This window comes from Rhipicephalus microplus, chromosome X (genome assembly GCF_043290135.1).
Source record: "Rhipicephalus microplus isolate Deutch F79 chromosome X, USDA_Rmic, whole genome shotgun sequence".
Classification (NCBI taxonomy): Eukaryota; Metazoa; Arthropoda; class Arachnida; order Ixodida; family Ixodidae; genus Rhipicephalus; species Rhipicephalus microplus.
This window is the reverse complement of record NC_134710.1, coordinates 146,714,189-146,742,043: the sequence shown is the minus strand read 5'-3', so window position 1 is coordinate 146,742,043 and position 27,855 is coordinate 146,714,189. Positions and strand designations below refer to the sequence as shown.

The 27,855-nt window shown below is 44.3% G+C and overlaps 2 protein-coding genes across 2 annotated transcripts in view; one reads left to right on the top strand and one right to left on the bottom strand.

Annotated features, from left to right (window-relative positions):
* Positions 1-208: 208 nt before the first annotated feature.
* On the bottom strand, positions 209-27,171 carry LOC119177013 (uncharacterized). Its single transcript, XM_037428360.2, has 5 exons — positions 26,940-27,171; positions 25,572-25,712; positions 21,793-21,954; positions 6,600-6,704; positions 209-469 (listed from the first exon to the last, which is right to left on the bottom strand). The coding sequence occupies exons 2-5, from the start codon at positions 25,701-25,703 to the stop codon at positions 398-400; spliced, it is 471 nt and encodes a 156-aa protein (XP_037284257.2). The 5' UTR covers positions 25,704-25,712; positions 26,940-27,171; the 3' UTR covers positions 209-397.
* LOC142775815 (uncharacterized) overlaps positions 4,030-27,855 on the top strand; it is a 37,078-nt gene continuing 13,252 nt past the window's right edge. The window contains exon 1 of the mRNA XM_075877962.1: positions 4,030-4,176. Within this exon, the coding sequence (XP_075734077.1) occupies positions 4,086-4,176 (91 nt within the window). The 5' untranslated portion in view covers positions 4,030-4,085. The remainder of the gene's footprint in view (positions 4,177-27,855) is intronic.

Below are 27,855 nucleotides of genomic sequence, written 5' to 3'. Positions count from 1 at the left end.
ATAGATAGATAGATAGATAGTCGGTGATTTTTTTTTCTTATTCGAGCCAGGAATAGCATGCACATCTCCACACAAGACTGACATGCACAAATGAAAAAGGTGTACTAACCGCTATGTCTAGCTGGACAGCCTTAGTATAAAGTGTATTTTACCATGTACTTCAGGGCTACTTACACCAGATGTCAAGCCATGCATATCACCTCCGTAATTTGGGTCTATTCAACAAACGACTTTATTTAACAGCTCTAGTAAACCTGTACGTTTCAAGGCGTCTGCAAACATATTCGTGTATAAGCTTTATGGCAGTGGAGTAATCATACGCCCATCACAACACAGAGTGGTCCGGGTTCAATGTGCATGAATCATTGCGCTCAGCCGCACTAAAGCTCTCTGGCGACTACAGCTTGGGTCCCTTGTAGATGAAAGCCACATGCACCACGTGGCAGATGGCAGCTATCAGTCCCATAGCCTGCAAAGCAACATCGAAAAAAGAAGTGAGGTCGTTAGTTCTCGTTCTTTTTCATTTCATCATTTCTTAAGTTTATACAGTATCCTCTCCGGTATCACCTGTTAACATGAAAAATTCTCAGTTTCCTCAAAAGGCGAAGCCCTGATAGCAATAGTGATGCATGTAACAGCTATAAAATAAACGTAGTTTCTGTGGCTTTATGCACGGCACTAAAAAATCACATACTATTTAAATTGACTCGTGTGCGTAGACATGCACCAGCACATATGACTTGTGTCTCTCGCTGCCTCTCTTAATGGTGACGGAAAAAACAGGTCAAGCAGAAGTTAGCAAAAGCAATTGGTTGTTTTGACCATTTCTTACATTTGTACGGTTGTAATGAAAGTGTCCCGGAAATCGAAATTTCTGTGCGTGATCTGACCGCATGCATTTACGAAAATCTAGGCCAATCTGATACACACTACTTGCAAACGTATCGCATTTTACGAACCCATCGTTTCTGAGAATCAGGGATACGAAACCGGCAGATACAAATTCACGAAGTTCTCCAGTCGAACTTCATGGTAGCCATTGGGCCAAAATTCGTATTCTCTGAGCACTTTTCCTCGTCGCTGTGGGTGATATAAGCTTTATTGTATTAAAGTCGTCGAACGCAGCCCGAGAGCAGCGAGCTCAAAGCTTCAGAATTAATAGGCGCGGCCAGCGCAAGCACCGTCGTCTATGCGTGTGGTTGTCGTTTGCCACAACCACGGTGGTCGAAACCGCGGTCGCTCTTCACGCAATTATATATGACGACGACGTAATGACAGAACTTCCCAAGAGTGCTGGCGCCCAAAGCTTGATCAGTTAAAGTGACACCGCCTTCTGCAAACGCTGCAGGCAAAACTGCGGCAGATTCTATGATAGATAGCAACAAAAAAATGGCCCCGTATCTGCATGTTTCATTGCAAATGTCGTCCAAAGATGATAGTCTGGCGTGTGGAGAGAGTAAACAAAACGTTTATTTGATGCTCTGCGTGAGAAATTCGGTGAATGGAATTCTGGAAGCACTGCGTTAGAGATTATCGATCCGTGCAGCGAAGGTGAACGAGCGCATCTAGGCACGTTAGACACGAGCGCTATCTGGCAGTTATCTTCGAAAACGAAGCAAGGCGTGTGCGCCCACGGAGAAAGATGCGCGCAAGTCTCGGAGGTGATAAGGTGTAGAACAGAAAGCGACGGGCAGGTGCCACCACCATGTCGTGTTAGCAAAACGTTAGAAACACTTGCTTTATTGAGCATATCGCGTTGCACCAAAGTCAATTTAAATAGGTCGTGAAAGTCGGAACGAAAAGTGGTCTCAAACCTATTGCGAAAGACATCAACCACCGCGTGTCGATTGAAGCGCGAGTAGGTAATGGGGCGGACAAATAGTGAAAAGGATAAAAATTAATTAAACGTTTATATTCATGAGTTTTAATTTTGTTTGTTACAATAAAATTGTAGATTACTTTAAAAAGAACCTTTGGTCTTTGGTATGTGTCTGAGTGCCCTTTTTTTTTCGTTTGGTATTAGAAACAGCGTGCACATGCAGGCAGTCTGGTAACATGGGCCAACAGATTTGAGGGCATATCTACAGTGTCTCGAAATATACTAGCTAGTGTGCTGAGCGTGCGCATTCCATACGAGAGAGGGTGGCCCCGCATGTGATGACTGCACTCAGATGCCACAAGCGGCGCTGCGTGTCGAGAGGGTGCACGAACGCGCGAAATTCCTCTCGTCCTGTTGCTGCCAGAGCCTCGCCACGTTTGAAATCAGTGTGTGACAGCGGCCATCTGATTTACTGTGAACTTCGACGGCACCATATGTACAGTGCAGCACCCTGAGATGCTAAAAGCTAAGCGGCAATGCAAACAAAGGACGTGTTTTGTGCCGCTGTGTCGAAAACGTTATCGGTCGAACAATTGATATATATGTGAGGTTTAACGTCCCAAAACCACAATATGATTATGGGAGACGCCGTAGTGGAGGGCTCTGGAGATTTCGGCCACCTGGGGTTCTTTAACGTGCACCCAAATCTGAGCACACGGGCCTACAACATTTCCGCCGCCATCATAAATGCAGCCGCCGCAGCCGGAATTCGATCCCGCGACCTACGGGTCAGCAGACGAGTACCTTTGCCACTACACCACCGCGGCGGGGCATCGGTCAAACAAGGAAAATGTGTCTTGTTCCCCGCACCAACGGATCCCACATGGTTTCTTGAATGGAAAAGTAGGATCAAGAGGGCAGACAGAAGGCTGACGCCGAAGGCTGTCGTGTGAGAGGGGCATTTTGGGAGTGACTCCATCTAACTATCTTTTCTGATTAGGGTGAACGGTGTCGGGAACGAAATTGCCGTTTATCATAATTTTAAATATCAATATTTATCTCAAAAATTGAAAATACCCTTTCAAATTTTATTCACACACTTTTTCCCCATTTAAACGTCGGACTCTCTTCGCTACAACGTATTGATTATCATATGTGGCGAGCGTCAGATGGTTCATTGGCATGTTGTCATTCTTTGTTTTCACTCGTATCCTAGTGCAATGCAGGCTAAGATGTAGAGGTTTTTGGGTCTTCTGTGATAATTCTTGCTCTCAAGAACAAAGCACATTTTCAAAAATAAATAAATATATATATATATATATATATATATATATATATATATATATATATATATATATATATATATATATATATATATATATATATATATATATATATATATGTGTGTGTGTGTGTGTGTGTGTGTTCTAAACGAAAAATTGTTTGGGAGGGTAAGAAAGATGGTTTGATGAATATGACTCCCTGGTCCTGACATGAATAATTTCAAAATCCCGTCACGTACGCCATCAAATCCTTCTCGCCACATCTTTTTTAACGCGTACGCGGTAAGCTGGCATTGGCAACGTTGACCCTTTGAATGCAAATAATAAACGTTTGTGCTCCAGCAGAGGAAGAGAAGCCAAGCAATCTGCGTGGAAATCAAGTATTCTACTGCAGAGCCACGCCAGGTTTTCGAAATAATTTGCAAGAAGAGCGTAGTGCTCGTGAAACGCCTATTCAGGTTGTGTTGGCTATCCTATTTCTTGCATATATTTAGCGTCACTTCGTAATGTTTCGCTTAATAGAAAATTTGAACAGAGTCACCTCTCATCAGCATGCTTTGCAAAGCATTGATTCCCAAGTTACGTGGGATCTGCCTTTGTTTTTTGTTTTTTTGCGGGTGGTAGTGGATGGCGAAACATATATCACGAAGTGATCTTCATTTGGTATTGCAAAGCACCAATACTGTGAAAGCAATAGAGTAGTTCTTATACAATAAAGCATTTTGTAAAGAACACTCCGAAAATACAGAAAAATAAATGTTGGCCTCTCGCGGCTCGGCCTCCTGAAAGCTTCGGAGCGCTTGCGGAGCACGAGGGTTGAACGCAAATGCACCCACTTAAAGTCCCTGGATATTCTATACACCCACTCGCACAGCAGCGCACCATGCGGGCGCCGCCGGCAGTCATCAGCTGCGGGGCCATCTCCTAGCACGCGCTCAGCACACTAGCCAGTATATTTCTAGACTTTAGCGTATCCAGGCAATATGCTATCAGAGCTTGTGTCGGCATGTTCTTTGGTTCGGCGTATTACCAGGTCAACGAGGCATCGCTACCTTTTTCGTGGTGGTTTTGTGAGTACGTACAGAAGTGTACTTATTTTTCTTGTGCATTTTATAGCTCAACTAGCTCACAGAATGTGTATATAGCCGCTCCTGTGACTGCCGACTGCTTTCGCTGGCTGACGGCCAGCGCATTGCCGGTGTGCCTTCGTTTTTGGTGACTGTTAATGGGGCAAGCTAAGCTACAAGACGCTGTACTCTACGGCTGCCAAAGCTATATTTTTAAAACTGATGTCTCGCTACAGTAGTTTTCAACGATAGGGCAACGTGAGTTTTTGAACTATTATGCTATTGTGCTCGTGAACAGTTGTCTCACAATTGCATCTGCGAAGTTTCTTGTGCATATTGCAAGTGGCTGAGAAAACAACTTTGCTTCCTCAATTTTTGTTATTTTTGTTTCTTTTTTTCTCGCATGCAATTAGCGAGACACAATTAAGCGCAATAAAATCGCGTAGTAATAAAGGCACGTAGCAGGCCAGCAAGTAAGAAAATTTTCAATTCTGCGCCATGCAGGGCAAATGCGCGACGTCGCAAGCGCTTCCTGTTGTGACGTCATATTTTATTTCTTGTTTCGTTTTTTTTTTGTTTTTTTTTTGCTACTGTCCTCTCCTCACGTAAATAGCAACGGTGCCAACGAGCTACCAACTACTGGATCCATGAGCTTCCGTGGAAGTTACGCTACCAGTTTACATATACCTTGGTTGCACTGGCAGCGCTGCGTGATAAATGCTACGGTCCTTAGAACTGCTTATGTGTGCCTTCTCTAGTATAAAGCCACACATACAAAATATTCATGTGTTGTTATGGTGCCTCAGACATGCGCAATATTTGCTTCTTAGTTGTCAATCGTACAAGTATGAACGCTGAAACTTGAGCAATATTGGTAAGTGCTGCGGATGGAGCTGGCCGTTTGGGTACTGCTTGGTGCCGTTTGGGTACTGCTTGGTGCCGTTTGGGTACTGCTTGGTGCCGTTTGGGGTATCGTTGTAGGAGACAAACAGACAAGTGTACAGACAGACCGAAATTTTTGCGTCAAAGGTCCCCAAGAGAGACCATATGAGACTATCGTCTTTAAAACGACCTATGAAGACACGCGCGCAGCCAGTGCACGTGGATTGAAAACGGAACTACCGTTAGCTGCAGCCGCCACGCACGTAACCGCTGTCGCGGCGACGCAATGGTGATCTGCGAGCTCCTAGGGCACGCGGTTAACGCAGCGGTAGATTAAAGAGAATAAAGACATGAAGAGAAAGCTAGAAGCATTTTGGCATTCCTTTCCAAGGAATGTAGAAACGTTGCACAGCTTTGACCCATGCTTTCATGGCAGCCAGCTGCTGCGTCCTCTCCATTCACGTGTGTCTCAGGAAGACATACGCCAATGTTTTTGCCAGAATTGATTTTGCTAGTTGTTTTGATGGCACGGAATTCCGGGCAGTATTTGCGCTCCCCCTTCGAGGCTCACACCTTAGTTGGGAAACCCTACTGTCGCGTGTTCGGCCACTGCGAGCCATTTTAAGACCGCAACGCCAATGTATGTACTTGCGAGGTTGTTGGGAACCCCCACCCTCTCATGTTTTTTGAGATGTTGTTTCTTTGTTTTCGCATAAAACGGAGACCAAATAAATCGGTGCGACCCCCCCCCCCCCGCCCACGTTGTGGTAATCTCCCGAATTCAGAATCCTTGAGCTTGCGCAGATAACAATTAACTTGTCCTTTTAAGCAAACGATCAGCCTTTAAAGCATATATTGGCTGTAGGGGTGTAACTCTTCTTAATCATCGAAAGGGGGGCCTTCATTCTTTACCATAACTTTACCCAGTGGGACTTTTCACATCATTTTTTAATGCACAAGGTTTACGGCGACGCATGCGTCTTGACAGTGATGGCGACCAAGGACCTTTGATGTTGCATTAAAATGACTCTTCACTTTCCACCTTTACCTCCGGAAAGCCAAGTACCAATCGTGAGAAGCACGTGATCGCTCAACTTTCATTTGTGCATCCATCGTGGAGCTTGTTCTCCTTCGAACTCATCATAAACAGCGGAAGGAAGAGAGGGGGGCGCGCTGTGACAAAACTTGGCTTCCACTAATTGAGAACCCTACTCTCGCCTGCTGTCGCACCACCTTAAACACACTTCTTTGTTGGCTTCAACTACTTTGTATTTCAACTTTTAAGTATATCAGTTCTGATCAAGCAAAATACTATTTTCTTCTATATATAATAATTGAAATAAAATAAAGTAAAAAGTTCTTCCACCAATGTGCGTTCAACGGGCAAATGCTGACACCACATTTCATTCTTTCCTGCGTACACGGATCAGCTTAAAACCCATATCAAGACCACTGGGGGCCTTTTTTCCCTTCACCGAGTGGTCAATGCTGGTGACAAAGGACAAAATAAAAAAGGAACCTTTACAAAATGCATCAATGTTTACTTACCCCCGAAGCAATGTAGCCCGAGGAGCTAAATCTCGTAACTTCAGCCAGGACAGCGATGCCACCGGCAGCGTACAGCAACATTCCGAACACGTGGAACAGGAAATACTGGAAGAAGAAATGGAAGTCACTCGTGATGCTGAGACAAATTATATAAGGAAAAAAGAACTATTAGTTGTTCTGTGTACGAATACAACCAATGAGCTAAGTTTCTTAGAAATGGCACGCAAACAGCCATGTGCCTGATCTCGCTGCTGACGTTCATGAAGGTGGTAGTATGGTGGTTGGAAGGGGCAGTGAGACGGGCAGAGGCCAGCTGGTGCACATACGGGCGATGAAGTGTGGCGGCGGGTTTAGATGACGCAGCGCGCGTCAGGGGCGCGTTCCGCGGGGTTCTTCGAGCGTGGCTGATGGCTCCTGTATTTTGCAATTTTGCTAGTTGAGCAGCATCCATTCGTTGCAGGCTTAATTTCTCATATATTATGCAAGTGAGCAACTGTATTGAGTTACCAGTCTCGGCGCGGGATATGCGCTAGGTGGGTGCAATAGAAGGGAGGGTAACAGAGGCCACTGTTTGTTATGTACATTTCAAGTTGGGCGTCCATTCTATAACAAACAAATGTGCTGAAGTTTTCTTTTTTCTTTTTATTTTTTTTTGCTGTTGTTACCTCCTTCACCCGTCACGGTGGTGTGGTGGTTAAGGCAATTGGTTGCTGACCCGCACGTCACGGAATAAAATCCCGGCTGCGGTGGCCGCATTTTCGATGGAGGCAAATATTTATGTGCGCTTTAAAGAACCCTAGAAAGTCGAAATTCTTGAAGCCCTTTACTACGGCATCTCTCATAATCATATGGTGGTTTCATGACGTTAAACGGCAACAGTTAATATCAACTTGAATGTTTCAAATGTGGCTACAATTCCCTAACATTTATATATTCTGCTTGTCACGACGCTACTTCAGTCATTTTACTACCACTAAGTATATACAAAAAGTGTTTATGGCAGTGTAAAATAAAATTTTGCACGATGCATCCAGCCAGTTCTGCAAAAACATTTTATTTTAACTGCATGATCATGCATAAGTTAAGCATGGCGAAAAAAAGTTCAATTCATTGAAGAAAAAAAACTAGCAGCAGCTATCAGACGGCGGCGAGTGTTTGCATGTTTTCTAAAGCGTTTAACTGAAACGCCACGCTTCCTTCGTGACTGTTGATTTTGCAAGAGCTTTCGTAGATACTTCCAGTGCATGCAACGACCTTTGCTTACACGCGTAAAGCTGCACTTAGCAGAAAAGTACGAGCCAACAAAAGACTCATACTTCCCAACTGTGTTCGGTTTCATACCACAGCCACCCCATAACATCAGAGAATGGGTACTGTTCAGCGCCCACTGTGTCTCAGATGAGGCAACATTGCGTTTTCGTTGCAGTTTGCCCCTTAGAAAAATGGAGCAACCAAATATTCCAACTTCCTCACTAGCCTGCTCGAACTTGACCACTTCGGTCAGCAGTAGGTGATCCAACTCAGCGATTCACAAAGACCGAAAGTAATGGTCTCTAGTTCAGTGGGAAATGATAGTTCGTTCCAGCTTGTGTTAAGAAGCCCGATGTTGCGGCACACGTGTTCCGCACTGCGTTCACTCTGCGGCTCCACTTCTGTCGAGTCAGTGTTAACGGCTGCGGTAAATTCCGATTCTGCTCGAAGCTGTTGTTCTAATAGTTGTTCACTTTCTTCAATCTGCTGATGCTTTACAGTCGTCCTTCTTTTTTTTTAAACTGGGGGCTCACCTTGTTCACACAAATTTCTCTCCTTTCTTCAAGTTGGCGTTTTTTTTTTAAACGATGGTCTTTCTTGGGGACCTTCGACAAAAAAAATTTGGTCTGTCTGTCTGTCTGTCTGTCTGTCTGTCTGTCTGTCTGTCTGTCTGTGCGTTTGTCTGTTTGTCTACCCTAACGATACCTTAAACAGCACCAAACGGCAAACCCCATCCGCAGCGCCCACCAATATTGCTTAATGTTTAGCGTTCATAGTTGTGCGATTGTCAATAAGAAAGCAATTATTACGCATATCTGAGGTACCACAACAACATTTCAGTGTTTTCTACGTCTGCCTTTATACTAGAAGAGGCACGCACAAGTAACTCTAAGGAAGGTAGCGTTTAATCGCGCTGCTCTGACAGTGCATCGCGATGCTCAAAAAGGTGTTTCCAACGCTTTGCTACGACGTCACGATGGTGGCACCTGCCCATTGCTTTGCGTCCTCCACCTTATCACCTCCGAGACTCGCGCGCATTTTTCTCCGCGGGCGACACGCCTTCGTTTTCGAAGATAACTGCCAGATGGCACTTGTGTCTAAGGTGCCTTGATGCGCTCGTTCGCCTCCGCCACATGCTCGAGGCGCTCTAACGAAGCGCCTGCAGAATACCATTCACCAATTTTCTTGCGCAGAACATCAAATAAACGTTTTTTTTTTTTCACTCTCTCCAGACACAAGACTATCGTCTTTCGACGACATTTGCAGTGTAACATGTAGATTCGGGCCATTTTTTTCGGGAAGTGTTTTGGCGCCGGACGTCCTTTGTTAGCAGCGGCCGATCACGTGGAATTTCAACTGCCTCACCATTGATGACATGACAATAAGTTCCCTGAATAAACGTTGCCTCGAAGTGCCATCCACAAACAACGCAGTCGTTGGTTAGTTTCTTGTTGCCCCGTTTTTTATTACGGGCCCAAATCACCCGTCGAAGTAGGTCCTTGAGAGCTCGAAACGACGACACCCTTTCCGGACATGACTTTTACGCACTTTTGCAGCCGGGCACAAAACACGTATCTACATTTGCTGGCATGGTAAAAGTGCGCCGCTACCCGGGATGTTTCACATGGTGCGCGTCCAGAAGTTGCACAAACACAGTTGCACGTCCAGAGCACAAAACTTGCACGTGTGGCTGCTTGCACACAGTGTCAAATACATGGGGCTGGCTGTCGCGGTGAGACTCCTGCGCACTCCCGACGATGGCTGCGCACCTAGCAGCGTAAAAAAAAAAGTCATTCCAGTTTTGCGTGCCTCTCTCCCATGGCTCGCATATGGCGTCCGTCACACTGCCCCTTCTAGCCACCATAGTGGTAGGGTGAAGAGCGGATGGCGAGAGCGACTGCTGCACTCGGTGGCGGGAACGACTGAGCGAGTGTGTGCAGCGCACGCAGCGCAGCGAGAGCCATATGTCTAGAGTCACTGAGGAAGATTTCAAGACTACCGCAAAGGTATGCTGCACGCAGGCAACATTGAGCGGCGGCGGCCATTACGGTGTCCGGAGCGTTGTCGGCGTGCGCGGAAACCAGACTCATCTTGCCACCGCGATGCCGCGTTAGGCTCGCGTGTGTGTGTGAGGGTGTTTTCAAGAACACACTAGCCGTGATTTCGAGTCGCCGATTGTCATTCAATAACAGCGCAGTAAGCGGTGTTATTGTGAGCGTAATGTGCGGTGAGTGTCGCCATGTGCTTGCTAACTTTTTTGGGGTCATAATTGGGAGTTTTAGCTTGTACGTATTCTTCTTTACGTTAACGTGTTACCGGATACCGGTTTGCGTTTACCGTCTCACCGGAACACATATATTTTTAATGTCTAGCTCTTCATACGTAAATGTTTACGTACATACGTAAATGCGTATTCCTTTAAGTTTTCGCAGACCATAAATAGTGATGCTAACTGCATGTAAACTGCACTTAACTTACATAGGATTGAATCACCGTTGTGGCAAAATCGCGAGACGTTCTTTGATCACGTACAGTATCCTCGTATGTGCAAAAGGGTAAAAAATACAAGGCTACAGCAACGATGGTGTCGACATTTTGTGACACTTCGTGCAACCACAGTCATGAACACGTTGGCTTACGAGTAATGCTTTTGAGGTGAAAATGGTTAAAAAGGTAACTCATTTGTATAACGCCGCTGCACGGTTTTTGCATCACACGTAGAATGCACCATGCTTCTGCAATAACAATATTGTGACTACCTGGTTCACTGTTGCTCCGCTAGTTTGCGCCACCTATCCAGCTTGTCGGGGGCTAGCACGTGTACGGCGTCTATGTCCTAGGCCATTCTAGCTTTGGTAATCCAGCTGTAACAATGTAATTGCTATTGGCACTCACACTTCGGCTTGTTTCAACTCGATGGCTTGAGTCCCGGATACCACGAGTTTCTATGAACGAAAGTGGATTTGTGAGATAGGGTGGAAACGTAAAGCTTTAAACCTCGTCTAATTTGTGCACTAAATTTAATTCAGCGTAACCCGAGATCCTCACCTGCTACTTTAGAAAAAACACTGCTTACAATTCATTTGTCCGCCAGACTTCGGAATATGTGTGGTGTTGTGTGTGGGATTAACAACAAAAGTCTTTGGTTGATCTCATTGAGAGAATACAGATCCGAGCGGCAAGGTTCGTTCTAAGGCGGTATAAACGAGGCGACAGCTGTACTGAAACGAAAGACGTGCTGAGATGGGAAGTGCGGTCTTTTCGCAGGAGAAAATTGCGCTTGAAAATGTTATTTCAGATATACCACAAAAAGACTGGCATTAACAAAGACGAGTACCTCAAGCCACCAGATCATCTGTCCAAAAGATGCGATCATCCTTTCAAAATTCAATAAGATCAGAGTAGAACGAATCTATACGCTAATTTTTTTTGTTCACGCTGTAGTAGAGTGAAATCATTTGTCTTGTGACCAAGTGTACTGTAATAGTGAAGACTTTTTTTTTTTTGAAGCTGTGACCCCCCCTGCTTACACGCCTTTTGGCACAGCAGGGTACATATCTCCAAAAGAGCTTGGGGTTAGTTTCTATGCGTTCATTCAGCCGACTGCAGTAGTGATTCTTTGCACTACGTACTTTAGATTTATATTCATGTAGAACCGTGTAGCACGTTATTTTCAATCACTGAGCAGAATGAACGGATAAGGGGAAAGGCCCTGTCGCATGAGAGTATTTCCTGCAAATTTCGCTTTTTTACTGCATAAACGAGTGCTCCTAGAGGCACGAATTCTTTGTGATCAACTCTATGGAACCACGTTAAACGCCGTTCTTCAGTGTTTTTCCCGCACGTGATGCGAACATAAATAACATTCCCCGGTCACGTTCAATCGCTGCTAAGGTGTACTTCCTCGCGTCTGCTTGGCTCGTTAGAAAAGCGACGAAATAACCCTATAGGGACTTTGATAATGCTAAATGTCTGGCAACGCTGGGCGTTCAACACGCACGGAACAAAAGCGCTTGGAAGGAATATGGTGGTGCGAGGACATTTGATGCGAGTAAGCCGATCCCACTGGCACCGGCGCGCGGAAAACAAATGCGATACCCTGAAATTTCTCCAGGGACTCTTCATCTGTCACAGAGCTGCGCTCCCGCTCGCCGAGCACGCACACCTGGTTTTTTTTTTGTTTTTTTAGCTCGGCTTGCCTGCCAGGCACAGGGAGCTTCGACAGTGACGGAGGAGTATGGGCCTACTATTCCTTTCACACGGCACGTGTAATGTTCTTTGCAACGAATGACATTAAAAAGGAATATCATTGCGATCTTTATTTCCGGGTCCACAAGGTTATGTGAAATGACATTCGCAATTGATGTTAACGTTTATCGGCAAGCTGCTATGATACCAAAAAGTTGAAAATTGCACATTTAAATTGCATAACATTGTTCGGCTGCTTCAAAATATACTGCAACGTGATAAAACAGCATCAGTCAAAAAAAGCCCCGTACATTTATTCAAAGGAAGACTAGCCTAAAGCCGCTCACAACTAGTAGTCGGCAATATTTGAAGTTGTGACAGCGTTCATGAATTTGTGACCGCGATGAATGATGATCATTGCAAATGAACGTAAATGGGTCTCCAGCTGCTTCGAATGAAGCATCAGAACCGACCATACCACCTCAAATTTGCTAGTGAGAAAAGATCACAGACGACGAGAGATTTGGGGCTGCGCCTACAAGTCAATTCGTTTATGTTGCATGCTCTTTGGGCTTTAACCTCGTCAGATTTAACTGAGAACTCTGGTGCTCCCCAAGAGAGAAAAATTGGTTTGAAAACACTCTTTCTTAATTGGTGTCCAACACGCGCTTGCGTATTTTCCTACTAGCGACGCGGTGACACTGCACCAAAACAGCGAGCGTGTGCAAACATGACTTGCAGGAGTGAGTATATAGCTTTACAAATCGCTTTCGCTATCAGGTTTTACTTTAAAAAGTTACCGAAAACATTACAACATTTAATAAACATCATAACGTTGTTTACACCTGCTTTAAGATGTCGACTTTGTAATTTCATGTCAAGCGTCTGTTGACAAGAGAACACATGTCATGTTTCCATTAGTTAATTGAACACATTCAACGGGCAAATGCTATTTGGTGTGAATGTCATTATGATAATGTAGCAGTAACAAAAATGACATTAGCACTTAATGTCATTCCCAGCGAATGACATTACAGGTGCCGTGTGACGGGGGTATAAGGCACTAAAAAATGTTCGTGATATCCTGCTTCTTGACAGCAAAGCTGCTTTATAGGTCGGCCCTTTGCCGTCCGGCATCACGACGAGCGAAGTTAGGTCAGAGAAGAGGACCGTAGGGTATCAGAACATCTGCATCACGCAGGCCACGTGACCATCACGCCGAGGGAGGCTCATAGACTACGCATAGCTCGAGAGGTGGCGGGAGCGTACACAAGAGCGGCAACGGCGAAGTCCAGCAGCGAACTCTGAGTTTCGAAAGCAGAAAGTGCGAAGGAAACGGCAAGACTAATGATGTTCATCATAGCGAAGCAATCAAGAAACAAAATTAAACGCAACACCAGTAATTACAGCAAAACACACATTCAACAAAACATGGAAACAAAGCACCTAGAAACAAAGCAAAACACGGGAAAACACCATACGTACCCTATTTCTTTACATTTGACTTCAGGGAACGGTGTTGCATTTTACATACATTTATTTATTTTGTACCCAAATCAAAATTATTTGTACCAAAATCAAAATCAGTTATCAAAATTATGTAAAAGGCTTGTAATGGGATTTTTTCCCATATCGCGTCATGTAGGGCAAATGCGTGACGTCGCTGCACCTTCTGGATTTCACGCCATATTTATTTATTTTTTACGTCCTGACAGTTGTCCCCGCCATACACAGATGGCGACGGTAACAACTAGCCACCAACTACTTGATCCATGAGCTTCTACGGAAGTTATGCTGCCAGTTTCCTGCGAGAAGATATGGTCAGCAGTAGAAATAAAGTTACCTTGTAGAAATAAGGATGGACGTTTGGGTCAACTGACAGTCAATAAGGACCCTCAGCTATTAAATGCGCTTAAGGAGAGGTTAACTAATTTGCCTTCAAGTTTCACGTGACGCACCACATCAAGCAAACAAGGTGTATCCGGGGTAGCGGCTACATGACGCTGTTACCGAGTGATTCACAGTCCATCCGCATATTTTGAAGAATAGTTTTTGTGTAACTTTAGGTGGTCTGTGCTAAGCGCAGGAAGGAAGACGAAGAGGTGTAATCCAGGGTAGAAGAGAAGAAGAAGTAAGAATAAAATGTTGGGGTGTGCCCGTCTCTTTGAGGTTACGTCTTTTTAGAGTGTTAGTTCCAAGGAGGAACATTACATAACATTACAAAGTAATCCTATTTTTCTATGAGGATGTGCCCTGCTATGCCGGGTATTGGGATTGTTGAATCATTGGAACAGGACGCAGTCGAGTGGCCAGGGACCTTCTTCGTCTTCACTCGCGGGGACTTTCAAGTGTATTGTCCGAAATATTCCATAAATGAAATGGATGAATACGAATGCATCATCCAATATGTGCAAAAAGCACTAAAACAGTGACTATTTCACCATAAAAAAGGCAGTGATTTCTGTAGTATTGTTTCAAGAATATTACTTTTCTTTTGTTTTATTCTACATTCTGTGATGAAGATATCGGGAATTAAGGTCAATAGCCATAGCAAGCTACCACTATATTTGAAACCGTAAACACACTGCACCTTTATCGCTATTATATCGAGTTATATCGAGCAAATTAAAAAGAGAGGGCATGTTAACCAGACGGGCATCCAGTTTGCTACGCTACGCTGGGGATAAGGAAATGGGGCACAGTACTCAAGCGTACGTCCAATACATCTGCGATGCTTGCACGCGTTGTATAAGACAATACCATGGCATCAGGTGGTTTACCTGCTGTAGTACCTTTCCTGTAATAGCGTTGCACCATCGAGCATGAGGTCACATGTTTGACCTCAGCCATGGTGGTCGCGTTCAGCTGGCACGTAATGCAAGCGTCTTGTACTGTACATTGGTTGTATATATAGGGTGATCTCACATAATGACACTGATCATTGAACCAGCTTCCAGAAGCTCGTGACGAGAATGAGCAGTGCCTAACACTGACCAGTTGTACCTGTGTTGCTCGCAGCATGACTCGCTGGAGCTCAGTTACGTCACATTCGTCGTGGACTTACCGATTAGGAGCGTAGCCAAGGGAGGAGGAGACGTTTATCTCCCCCAGCAAGAAAAAATTTAAATTTTGCTTGCGTGTATATACACGCACGCATACAAGCAGACGCGCGAACGTACATAAAGTATAAATGAACCCCCCTCCAAAAAAAATTCTGGCTACTCCTCTGGATTTATCCCACCCTGCGAAATGTACTTTGAACAAACTGTAGATGGTCGAAATTGATTCGAAATCTCACTCAACGGCATACCACGTATAATCAGTTCTTGGCTTTAGCCCATCAAATGCTAAAACCAAAATCTGACGCCTACATGGCGTTCCTTGCGGAGTTTAAAGTTCTTGTGTTATTCGGTTACGCTACGTATTCCCAGTTCACATCCACAGCAAGTCCGATTCAAAGCTCCTATAGCAAAAAAAAAAGCAAGGTATGGGGACAGAGCACGTAAATATCCTTGACGTACAAAATTCACTGCACCTCCATTTATGCACCACATGCATCTAGAACAAACTTCATCACTCTTGCTTAGGGTGTTGGACCATATTAAGTTTTGCAGAACACGGAAAACGATGTTTTGACTTCACGTCTATGGCTCAAGAAAAACAGGTTGTCGCATAGTCAAGCATGTAAATGCGCAAGCCGGGTAGCTCCGATCCTGGTTCACTTTCTATCCAGTACATATAACCGCTTTTGGCGTGCGTAGCTTTTTGGTCTGCATCACGCCGCTCGAAATCTGTAGATAACATTGTTAACGTCTGGATGGAGGTCACAATGGGAATGAATCAGTCTTTCTATTCCACGAACGAAAATAGCACGAAGGTCTCGCTTTCTGACAGACAGAACCGAATGAGTGACTCTCGCTACACAGCTCGTTTTCTCGTTCCATCACCCACACGCCATTTTTCTATCCTTTCGCAATACTGGTGACACGTATACCACACTTCACGTTTAAACATTATTACTTATTTTGTTTTCACGAAGAATTTTCTTTATTTCGCTTTTTTCACTATAGCTATGAATGTGAGGTCAATGCCAAAGAAAACTTTATGTAACCACGCGAAGATGTACAATAATGCTCGTGCTCAAATAAAACATTTTATTGACGTCCGAAAAGAAGTATGAAAAGCTTTTGCCACCCTAACATGCAGCTTATATGTACTGCAAATTCTAGGCTAGTTTTATTGAACTGTTCACTAAAGCACATTTCAAGAAGAATCTTAACTGCTAATAGGTGCTACTGCTTTGTTATTGCTATGCGCCATTGCTTTGAAACATGAAGTACTGGTGTTTTAGGAGCCGAGACCAGCCTGCTACAGTGGGCGCCTGTGAATTGATTTTAGAAATGATCTTGATCTCGTGCAAGTATTTGACGTGCCACACATTAATTCTGTTTTCTTTTGTTCTTTGCGCCTCCGCTCTATCAAAATGCTGCCGCCGCCTGGATCGAACCCACCCATTCGATGCTCAGCAGAGCTATGCTGTGTAGCCAGAAAGTTACCACGAGGGGTCAAGCATAGAGTGGCTTCAGTGTCATCGGGATTCTTCGAAACTTACATTACTAGCATGACGAAATAATGCAGAGAAAGCAAGATCACACAACTGCCCAGCGCTCATGGTTACTGAGCTGGCTACGCGTAATGAACAAGAGGGCTGGGAACAGGCTTAATAATAAAAGCTTATTTTTGCTTTTTCTAATAATTTGGAGTATGTGCAAATGTGCTGGGCGCGTTCATTGCACAAATTGTTCTGCACTTTCACCCACGTTGTTATCGAGAGGCAATAGAACACGATACGTTTTAGTAAGAATGTGTACACAGTACATAAAGTGTGCGATCGGTTGAGGAGTGGGCATCTTTTGTGCATCCTTCGCATAAAATACATCACTCAGATTTCGTATGTATCGGAATAAGCAAGAGCGTAGAATGAGGTAACGTAAACGAGGATTCGCGAGCCTTTGAGATGTTGATAGGTGCTAGCAACCCGACACACTTCGAGCCAGAGGTCAATGGCTTTCAGGCTGCCGACGCCAGCTGGCTTTCAGCGCTCGAAATGCTTGTTGTTACTGATACAAGATAGGAGCAAGACAGATTACGTGCTTAAGAGTGGCCACGCAAGAAGCTGCCGCTTCAGTGTCAGCTCGGGGCGAACAACGTTCGTAATTGCTGACAGTCGCACAACTACGCTCGTACGTCGTAATATATGCGTACTTCTTTCGGGCGTCGTGCCAACATTCCTTTTTGACTGCACTTCTCATTCGAGTGCTGGCGGCTCACGCGAAACGAAAGACGCAGCTGCGCTAGCTTGAGACAGTTGCGCATGATCTGCGACCACGAAGTAAGAAACAAATAATTTAAATGCCATTTGATTGCGTGATGCCAATCGTTTCATTCTTCCAGAAATAAAAATAGGAGCTTTCGTCAAACAACACAAGGACACGCAAAAGCTCAGAAAAACACGTGTTTCAGTTTGTTTAGGTTTGGCGTGCGAATAAAAATTACCCAGCCTCTCATTTACATTATTTGCAATTTTCTTTCTTTTACTGAAATGGGCATTTGGGCTTGCTGGTCTCGCATGGTGCGGTAATGGTTGTGTAATAGACAAGTGACGACTGCACAATAGTAAAGATTGTTCTACGTGCAATAATGTTTAATTAATTCTTTCCTATTACTTCATAAAACAATTCATGGAAGAACCGTACACAAGCGGCGTGCAACGTATGTGGTGAAGTTAAAAATAACAAAAGCGTTTGTTACGTTTGAAAATTTTCTCTGGCAATTATCATTTTAAATATTCGCATTTTAGTCATTTTGATGTGACAAATCCATAACAACACTTTCAATTATAGTTGATTGATGATGCTTGATTATTATGTGACTGCCACTAAAATGAACATGCATGTTCTCGCTGTTACACCTTAGATCTACAAATCTAAAGGTACATTCAAATAAAATTTGTAAGTGACATTACTTAGGTTGTGGTGTTATAACCAAGGAAAGAATATATTTTCAGTTTTAAATTTTCTGACCGTCACTGAAGTCAATGTTCAGTTATGCAGAAAATTATGCATTGTTTTGTGCCTGTCGTTATCGCTCACAAGTACCAATCATCAGATAGATGAACGTTTTAAGATTATTTCCCAGTGTGTAATTGTATACAGTCTGCTCCTACTACTCCGCTGAATGATACATCCATACAACAGGCTCATAAATGTGTCATTCTACAAACCATACTGCGTTTTGTGTTTGTTGCCAACAAATAATAGAAAATACTAAATGTATGGTGTATGCTCTCGGTTCTTAACCTCGAGCAGATGACAGAATATAGCTCTTATCACCTGACTTCCACGTAACATAGCTTGCTTACACTCTACGTCAGCTGCGACAAAATAGGCAGTGAATAATTATGTGTAACGTTACAAAGCAGGCCTTTCCGAGAAATTTGCCCAACAGAAGCCTCAAAAAAATATAAGATGAAGAGGAGCAGGTATTTAGTTTTAAAAAATGGATTCGTTCTCCGGGTGGTGCCACCAAACGCCCATACTCCAGGTCAATATTGTGGTAAGTCAACTACACGTGCAGGACTAACCAGACGCGCCGTCTTCCCGAATCAAGAAAAACCACAGAAACTGAAAAAAATTGTATGCCCTTTTGAAAACATGCTGTGTATACTATACCGGGTGTTCAATGCTAAGTTTTATGTTTCTTTTATTTCTTAGGCGCTGGAAGGCACGCGAGTATCACTTCTGCTGTGTGGCCGGGTAAACACGAAATGAGATGATAATTATCGCTGTCATCAGCCCAAATAACTAAAATTTATTAATTACCTTTTAACTTTTATGTTTGTATTAAAAACAATGTGGACAGTAGTTTTTTCACACAGTTTGGGTAGGAATATTTATTCTAGCACGTCTGTGCTCCGAGATATCCGGCTCCCAAGTTTAATTGTCTTTCACATGATTACGCATGCAAGAAAGAAGATGAGGGCCAACGCCAAGCTAGTCCCAATAGTGATGCGTCTGTTGCGTGTGGCGTGTAATCTGTGAAGAGGATAGATGCCTAGGCAGACATGATAACAGTTCCTTGCCCTCTCGGCAAGCTAAATTAAAGGTGATAGCGCGGTGAGCCATGAGCCGTACGCACGATTTTAATGAATGCAATAACGAGAGACCATTTTTCGCGGTGTTTTTTCGTGACTTTAGATCCCACTAAGACATCTCGCTAACGCGTTAGCTTGAGCGTCCTTCACTAGGGTGCTTCCCGTATCACAGTGTCTCTGCATTGAAGGACTACCAATGAAATCCACGTGGAGTCCTTTCAAGCTAATATAGCTGCTTCTGGAGTGAGGTATTCTACCAAAGAAAAAATAGACGTGGTGCTTGCAATGGCTGAAATTAATGGCAACCCTTCATACGTCGTGAAGCTTTACGTTTCTCACCACCTTCACCGTCCCCTTCAATCTACGCCCACCTTTATAAACCTGCTTCGACGCTTTTGCCCAACAGGCTCTGTCCACATTCCGAGACAGGCCAGTGAGGCAGTCATTGATGACGACTTTCAAATCGACATTGTCGCGTGTGTAACCTCGATGCCAGAGCTCAGCATCTGACAGATTGCCGATCAGGGTGGTCGCAGCGCTGGAACAGTCACAAATGTGCTAAGAAAGCACGAGTTGCATCCGTATCTCGTTTAGCCTCATCAGGAGCTAAATGAGGAGGACTTTGAAAGGTGATTCGGCTTCTGCAACTGGGGTCTCATAAAAACTTATCAAGAAAATAACTTTTTGCACAGACTAATTAGGACTGATGAAGCTGGGTTTTGCCACAAAAGAAGTGTTAATCTTCACAACTCCCGTTATTGGCCACATGAAAACCGACACTGGTTGAGGAGGTACAAGCATCAAGTTCACTGGAGTGTAAATGTGTGGCGTGGCATACTAGGGAACAGGATCATCGGACCTCACTTTTTTGAGGACAACTTGAACGGAAAGATGTAGACAGAAAACATATTAGGTGCTGCAGTCTTTCGCTCAATGACCTGCGCGAAGTATGATTTCATCACGATGGAGCATCACCGCATTTCTGTACGAGGGCAAAGAACTGGTTGCTCATACGTTTTCTACAACAGTAGATAGGGCGCGCAGGAGCGATGTTCTGGCCACCAAGATCCCCTGACCTTTCTCCACTCAACTTTTTTTGGGGGGGCTGCGTTAAAGATCCAGTTTACGTAACAGAGCCCAGCGATGTTAATGACACGAAGGACAGAATAACATCTGCCTTTGCAAGTATTCAAGAAGTACTGCGCCGAGTCATCAAGTTCATATATAGAAGAGTAGTTCATGCTTTTTGATGCAGCAGAAAGCAGGCATTTTGAACTTTTGGGGGGGCATTTACATCTTGATGGGTGAGGTGTTTTGATGAGATTTGTGCATGGCCAAAATAATCTTATGTGGCAGCGGCAAATATGCGTTAGCAAAAGTAAAACTGTTTCAGTTATTAATAATGCAGTTCTTGCTTTTGATTTAAATTAGAGTTGTAGTACAGGGACATCTGCAGCCACGCTGTTCGCGTAGCCCAGGTAAGGACCCCGCACGCTTTTCTAGTCATTATTACGCACGCGCACTGGCGTCCGGACTCTCCGCTATCATCATTATCTTGGCATGGCATTTGACAGTATTTTAGCAGCACCTCCGCTATTAGAGGCTCTGCGGTTGCGTGTAACAACACTGGTTACATGGGTTCTTTTTTTTTTTATTTCGCCGGCCGAGATGGGAAAGGTAACTGTTATCTCTGCCTGCGCATCCACCCTTTTCACAGACTAGACGCCGTACGCAACAGACGCATCCCTTTAGGGAGGAGCTTTGCGACCCTTCCCTCGCCCTTTTGCATGCGTAATCATGCGAAAGACAATTACAGTTTAGAAACAGATATCTCGAAGCACAGGTGAACTAGAATAAATCTTCCAAGTGAAACTCTGAACTAACATCGCTACCCACATTTTTTCAATGCAAACATTTCAACTCACTGCAGCCAGTAAAATTTAATTATTAGAATTCAGTTAATTGTGCTGCTAACAATATAAATTGTCATCTCACTTTGCGTTCCCCTCACCTCATAAATTATTGGCACAAGTGGTCTTTGAGTGCCTTCCAGCACCTCATTTAAAAAAACAAAAAGCTTAACTGGTATATTTATGCATGCACAGATGACACTTGTTCATAGTCATAGTGTTCATAGTTCAATATTCAGCTCATTTCAAAGTTCATAGTTCATTTTATAGTTCAGTGTTCATAGTTCATAGTTCATTTCATAGTTCAGTGTTCATAGTTCGTAGTTATAGTGTTCATAGTAGTATACGCTTCACGTATTGTGTGACGTAAGCATATACGCATCGTACGATCCGTGTGAGACACGCTGGCTGGCATCTGCAATATGAAAAGACTGTAGCAGCAATAAAATAGACTGCGTTCATGTGTCCTCTTCAGTACCACACTGGGAATAATGTCATTCATGTGGCTTTCATTTCAAAGACAGAAATATTCTGCAACGCACTCGAAACCATCAAAGTACCTTCAGTGTTAAAAAATGCAATTCAAATAACACTACATTTCTAGCAAGGTTGCGAATGTTCGAGACGAACAGGAAAATTGTCATAATGAAACAGCACTGCGTACTAAGCCCGTGGAAAAAAAAGAACTTACGAAAAATGTGCTGGGAAGCACCGTCCCCGACATCGACAAGAAGGCGGACAGCAGAATGTACAACGAGATGAGCCAGTAGGCAAATGAGATGAGCATGAGAAAAATGCCCGAGCTGTAACCGGAGTACTGGTAGCACAGGCTGAACACGATGATGCCGAGGATCTGTAATTGAAAAGAATGCGCTATAGACTGTTGAACCAGTTGCCTTGACAAGGAGCTAAACACTGGCGTAGAAAACAAAAAAAAAGCAAGTAGGCAACCCAAAACACTGTTTTCATTGCAATAAGTAACCAGTGATTTTTCAGGCTAAGTTAGCTGACACGGCTTTTGCGGAGAAAAATACTACAACGAGGCAATGTGCATTAGCACGCTGTCGAAGTAGCAGCACCTTGCAGCGCGAAGGCATGCATCAGCCAGCGTTTATATCCTCCGCAGCATGGACACATCTGATACAATTATCCCATTATCGACCCACACCTTATAATGAATTTGTGGAGAGCGTTTCTACGTATAGCCGTTAGCTATTTCAGTCGTCTTAATAGAATTCACTGCAACAACACAGTACCAAAAAATGTGGTGTCACGCAGGATGGCGGTTTTCAGAATCTGAAATGTTGGGCGCGGAAGAGAATACACAAAAGAAGCATTAAGACAGAGCGCTTCAATTGCTATTTATCTTTTTCTTTTCTTTTTTTGCGGCATCGCTTCTGTTCTCAACCTTTTCAATTCTTACGGTAATGTTCAGACTTAGTATTTTCAAATCAAGCGATAAGGCAAAAAGAATGAGCTCTTAGGCAACACGTAATCTTGTTTTCTGCGAAAGGATTCACTATAAGTGACAAAATATTATGTAGGTTCGTATGGACCATGATATCGCTGCTAAATAAAGAAAACTAAAATTAATTTACATATTAGTTTATATAGAGTCCACACATTATGTATTTTAGTGAGTGAGTGAGTGAGTGAGTGAGTGAGTGAGTGAGTGAGTGAATTAGCCACATAACTATAGTATACTTTTTCGACTGAAAGGTGCTATACGAAGGGGTTACGCGTCAAATAACTACAATGATGTGCCATTTCTATTTTTTTAATTATAAAAGTTTACTGCTTCATGCGTAATCACATTTGTGTGTTACCCGATCTGTTATTGTATTGCGGTATTCTTACTCGACGGTTGCGGTTTACTTGAAATTTTTTTTTACCCCAGGTGATCGAAATTTCCGGAGCTCTCCACTATACGGCGTCTCTCATAATCATATGGTGGTTTTGGGACTTTAAGCCCCGCTTATCTGTTTATCTTTGAGTTTTGTTCTAAATTCGTGTAAAACAATGACGTGTGCAATGTGTGGCTATGATTTTATTTTACTTAATACCGGTGTAATGCGCGCATGCGGTGTATCAACGCATGTGAAATCTAAAGAGAATCAATAGTTGATAGTGCGCACGCTCATTCCTTGTACGCGGTGCTCCAACAGCGCGTACCCAAAAGTTGGAAAATCTCGATAAGCTGGTTTTATTATGTGGTTAATAAATAAAATTGGAGCCAATAGGAAAAACATCGGAAACGAAAGGAGAGCGTTTGCTCGCATGTCAGCTAATAGTGATCTTAGAGCACTTTTTAACCAGCCGTTCATACTACGTCGGCGTTTTCAACGTTCGCTTACGTAACTGACTGCCCTGCTCCCCAATTGTGGTTATTGTGGTTATAAGAGGGAAAAGACGAGAAAAGTGAGCCCCGTAACTGTCTGCATCCGCATGCGACACCTCAACAGTAGCTCACAAAGAATGGGGGTGAGGAGGGATTAAAAGGATAGCATTAAACGTATATATATAGAGAAAGATGCGCTCGGACAGTGAGCGACGACATATGAGAAATAGAAGAGATAGTAACGATGGAAACACGGTCACAGGAGTCCGAGGACGGGGCACCACTTGCGAGAGCTCTTGTCGGCGACAGGGGATGTTCCCCACTCACTTACATCCAGCCCATTACACTTCCGTTTAACACGTTTCAAATTAATTCAAATGCGTCACTTGTTCGCACCAAGATCTCATGTATGGTACCACCCCTTTAAGCCATTTCTAGACAGGTGCAGCAGACCTTTGTGCTCTATTGGATTCTGGGGTTTTTATTTGCCAAACCACAATATGGTTATGAGACACGCCATATAGTGGCGCAACCTGAATAAATTTTGACGAGCACCTAAACATGCGTAAACGGGGGTTTTTTCATTGAGCTCTGATAGAAATGCGGCCACTGTGGTCGGTAATCGAACCGACGTCCTGAAGTTTCGCAGGGTGACACCTTACCTAAGTTACCATGAAGCTATGGTGCTACTTCTGCCGAGTGACGGGGCTCCTGCGGAGATCATATAACGCTAGTCTTTCAGAGGATGCAGCATCTTTTTTTTTTTTCCTTTCTGCATTCGCCCTGCGGTGGTGGTCTTGTGGCTAAGTTACTCGGATGCTGACCCGCAGGTCACGAGATCGAATGCCAGCTGCGGCGGCTGCATTTTCGATGGAGGCGAAAATGTTGTAGGCCTGTGTGTTCAGACCTGGGTGCACGTTAAATAACCCCAGCTGGTCAAAATTTCCAGATCCCTCCACTACGAAATTTCTCATAATCATATGGTGGTTTTGAGGCGTTAAACCCTACTCATCATCATCTTTTTTGCCTCTAAACGACGTCTCCTGTACGATTGTATTTTACCGTTACACAATGATGGTCAAGTCTTCGAAAGTAGTTATGTGGGCTTGTTGGTCGAGCATAATAAATATCTTAGCTGCCGTGCGAACATGACACATGGAGAATATATGGAACACACGAAAAAAAAAACAGCACACACGGTGCTACCGGCAACTGCAACAGTTACCAGAAGCACGGTGTCTGTGTTGTCTTTGTGTGCCTTCTTTTTTTTTTCTTTTGTGTTTACGCTGAAACTGAGGCGTTCCTCGTGGCGCACAGTCGGCTCTTAGGCCGTATAATATGAGCATCATCGTAATTTATCACTATTTTCTGATAAAAGTGTACAAAAAACAAAAACTATTCCACACACTCTGAAGTACTATAGTGGCTATGATGTTGAGCTGCTGAGGTCTACGTTAAAGCAGTAGCGTAGGCTTTTGGGTGAGTTGGTATGATTACTTATAGACCACTTGTTAGAGCGGCACCAACTAGCATGAATAAAGAACATATACAGACAAGCGCTTGTCGGTGTACTTTCTTTCCTCATCCTTGTTAGGGTTGCTCTAACAAATCGTCAAAACGAAACCATGTTACAGGCTCAACACGGCTGCAAGGGCTGTGTTTTGGGAGGGCTTAAAGCCGAAACGTCCGTGTATTTTTATGTGTACGTTAAAGGACCCTACCAATGATAACATTTCAGTGTGGAAAGCTCCGGATTCATTTCATAATCATATCGGAGTTTTGAAAAACAAATTTATTTTTCTTGCATTCATCTTCGCAGTTGAAGCTTACTAATACTTTTTGCAGAGCTTTAAGGCTCATTTGGGCTTCTTACGCAGCTTTTTGCTACAATCAAAAGATTTTTCTTTCCTTGCGTAAGACTTCCTCCGTATCATTTTTCTCGCTCACTTTATGAGTTCCTCCTATCTACCACGCTGACACTGTAATTTTCGCGATAGCGGTGGCTTATAAAGGTACGGTGAAAGCTAAAAAGAATGCAAGACTGACTGATAGCTACAAGTATGAATTGTTTCGCGTGCGTGCAGGCCAGAAATACAGTCGTAAAAAATATTGGCGCGGTAGGTTCACCTTACCAGCTCAAGCAGTGTGAGAATGCCTCCGATGCTTGTCAGGAACGCTGTATTCACCGACAGGGCAACTACTGGCGACGAACCGGAAGTTGTCACTGTGGTGGTCTGGCGAACAGTAGTTGTGCTGGACGACATCGTGCTGGCCTGCGTGCAGTCGTCAATCTCACGCCACACCCTTTTTCTCCTGTGTTCTTCTCTTCTTATATAGCAAAGTCATGTACAGCACGCGTTCTCAGTATTTTTTCAGTGTGTGTTTTTTTTTTTTGTGCCAACAATAGAGATAACTGAGCGTGTGCCGATCCCGGGGATAGTGCAATACCCGGCCGACCCGCGCGGAGGGGAAGCAGGTTCAAGCATTGCGCCCCTTATAATAATAGTACTAAATAAATAATAGTGCTTTGAGAACTCGAGTATTGTAAAGGCACCGCATGTCTGGGCAGATATTACAAAAAAGCAGACACAAACGAGAAACAGAGGCATAAGTCGCGTCTCGTGCGTCTGTTTCTCGTTTGGCTTTTTGTTTCTTTTTGTCTTGCGCTACCTGCTCAAGTATACAATTTTACAAACTCGCCCAGATTTAAGTTCTTGTAAGGTGACGCACGTGAGGCGTGCTTCACGTCTGGTTAACTTTGACGCACCCAATTCGGTTCGTCTAGCACAGATTAAAGCAAGGCTGCTGATGCACGCTGCCATAAGAGGCACCATGATCACGTACGTCTGACTAGGTGCCGATTGAGTTGCCAACAGTGACCCTTACTCTGAACTAGAAGACGGGACTACTCAAAATGACTAAACATGTACCTTTATCTAACCCGGCACTGCGATGCGCTCCAGTTTTTATCTGCCTTCCCGCAATTTTTTTTAATACATGCACCGCTTGGAAGTGGTTTCTCCTAGCTCATCCGTTCAGACTGAGAACGTCAATTTAAATATATCTGTAAACGTGGACATCTTTAAACGTAGCTTGGAGAAGGCACAGACACCCATCTGCTATTTTCAGCAATCGATTAGAGTAAACCAAGGTTCCACTTAACGTATGGGACACATTTTCGTCGACTCCTGAAACACCTCGGCTACCAACAATAGGGTTGACACCGCCGCGTTCATTCGCTTCTCCGTCGGCAGCAGTGCGCGCGGCGAACCTCGCTATAACTGCCCCGCCCACTTTCGCGCTGTAGCGATTCGCTCCTGCCGGGAGTGGCTCGAAACGCATCTGTGCTGAACCCTTCATTTGAGACAGGCGTTGCTCAGCTGTTCACTGCCATTGCTAAGTATTGTTGCGCTTGTTTTTACTCCTTCCGCGCGTAATAACGCGCATACTCTTGAGTGCAGAAAAAAAAAAAAACGGGAGTGGATCATAGCGAGCCGTACCTTGAAGGTGAACCGGGGATGCTCCGGAAGCTTGGAGAGCGAGAGCTGTAAGCTGGATCGGAAAAGATCCCCGCAGAAGTGGGACGCGTGACAGTGCGCGTCAGCAGAGCGCTAAGCTTGAATGCCTGCCTCCAGAACAACGGCGATATTCTTTCCGGCAGCCTAGAACGGGATGTGATGTCAGGACGGGCGTAGCTCGTATGCTTTGGGGGAGAGGCTCTCTAGTACGAGACGCGGCGATATTGCGCGGCGCGCATCGGCCAGGAATGCCGGCGGGGGTGGGGGATGAAAGAAGGGAGGGGAGCGCTTTCCAAGGCCGCGTTTGGCTCAGAGCTGCTGAGTTGGGAAGTTGTTTATACGGGGACCTCCATTTGAAGCGCTCCAACGTAAGTGCTCCCCCGCCAGCCGCGCGTGCTTCTTTTCTCGGTCTGTTTTTCCACGCCACGCGCAACGACGCGTTTGTAAGATGCCTCCCGCTGCGCCAATTGAGACAGCGGTCTGGCTACAGAGCAACTTGAACCCACGGTCGGGTCAGCGCCAAGGCAGCCACACGAAGGGGCACTGTATACACTTCATTTCGCCTAATACAGGGCACTCTCATGTTTCGTCGTTTTTTTTTTTTTTTTCTAAACGAGCAGTGCGCAATGTGCGAGCTGCGAGCAGCCAGCTAAGGCAAAGCTATATACATTTTCTTAAATAAAATACCCATTTACATTCTCCGAAGAACACTTGTAATCGAGGGAATTGAAGACATTGCGTTCTGACATCCAACACTAATATAGGACCTTCCTATACCATGCACGCACAATACTCAATCGTTCTCAATACTCAGCAGCTTGATTAGCTCCTGGTTACCCGAGCCTGATGAAACATGCAAGGAAAAAATGGATGTGGTAAAAGATGGGAAGTAGCATTA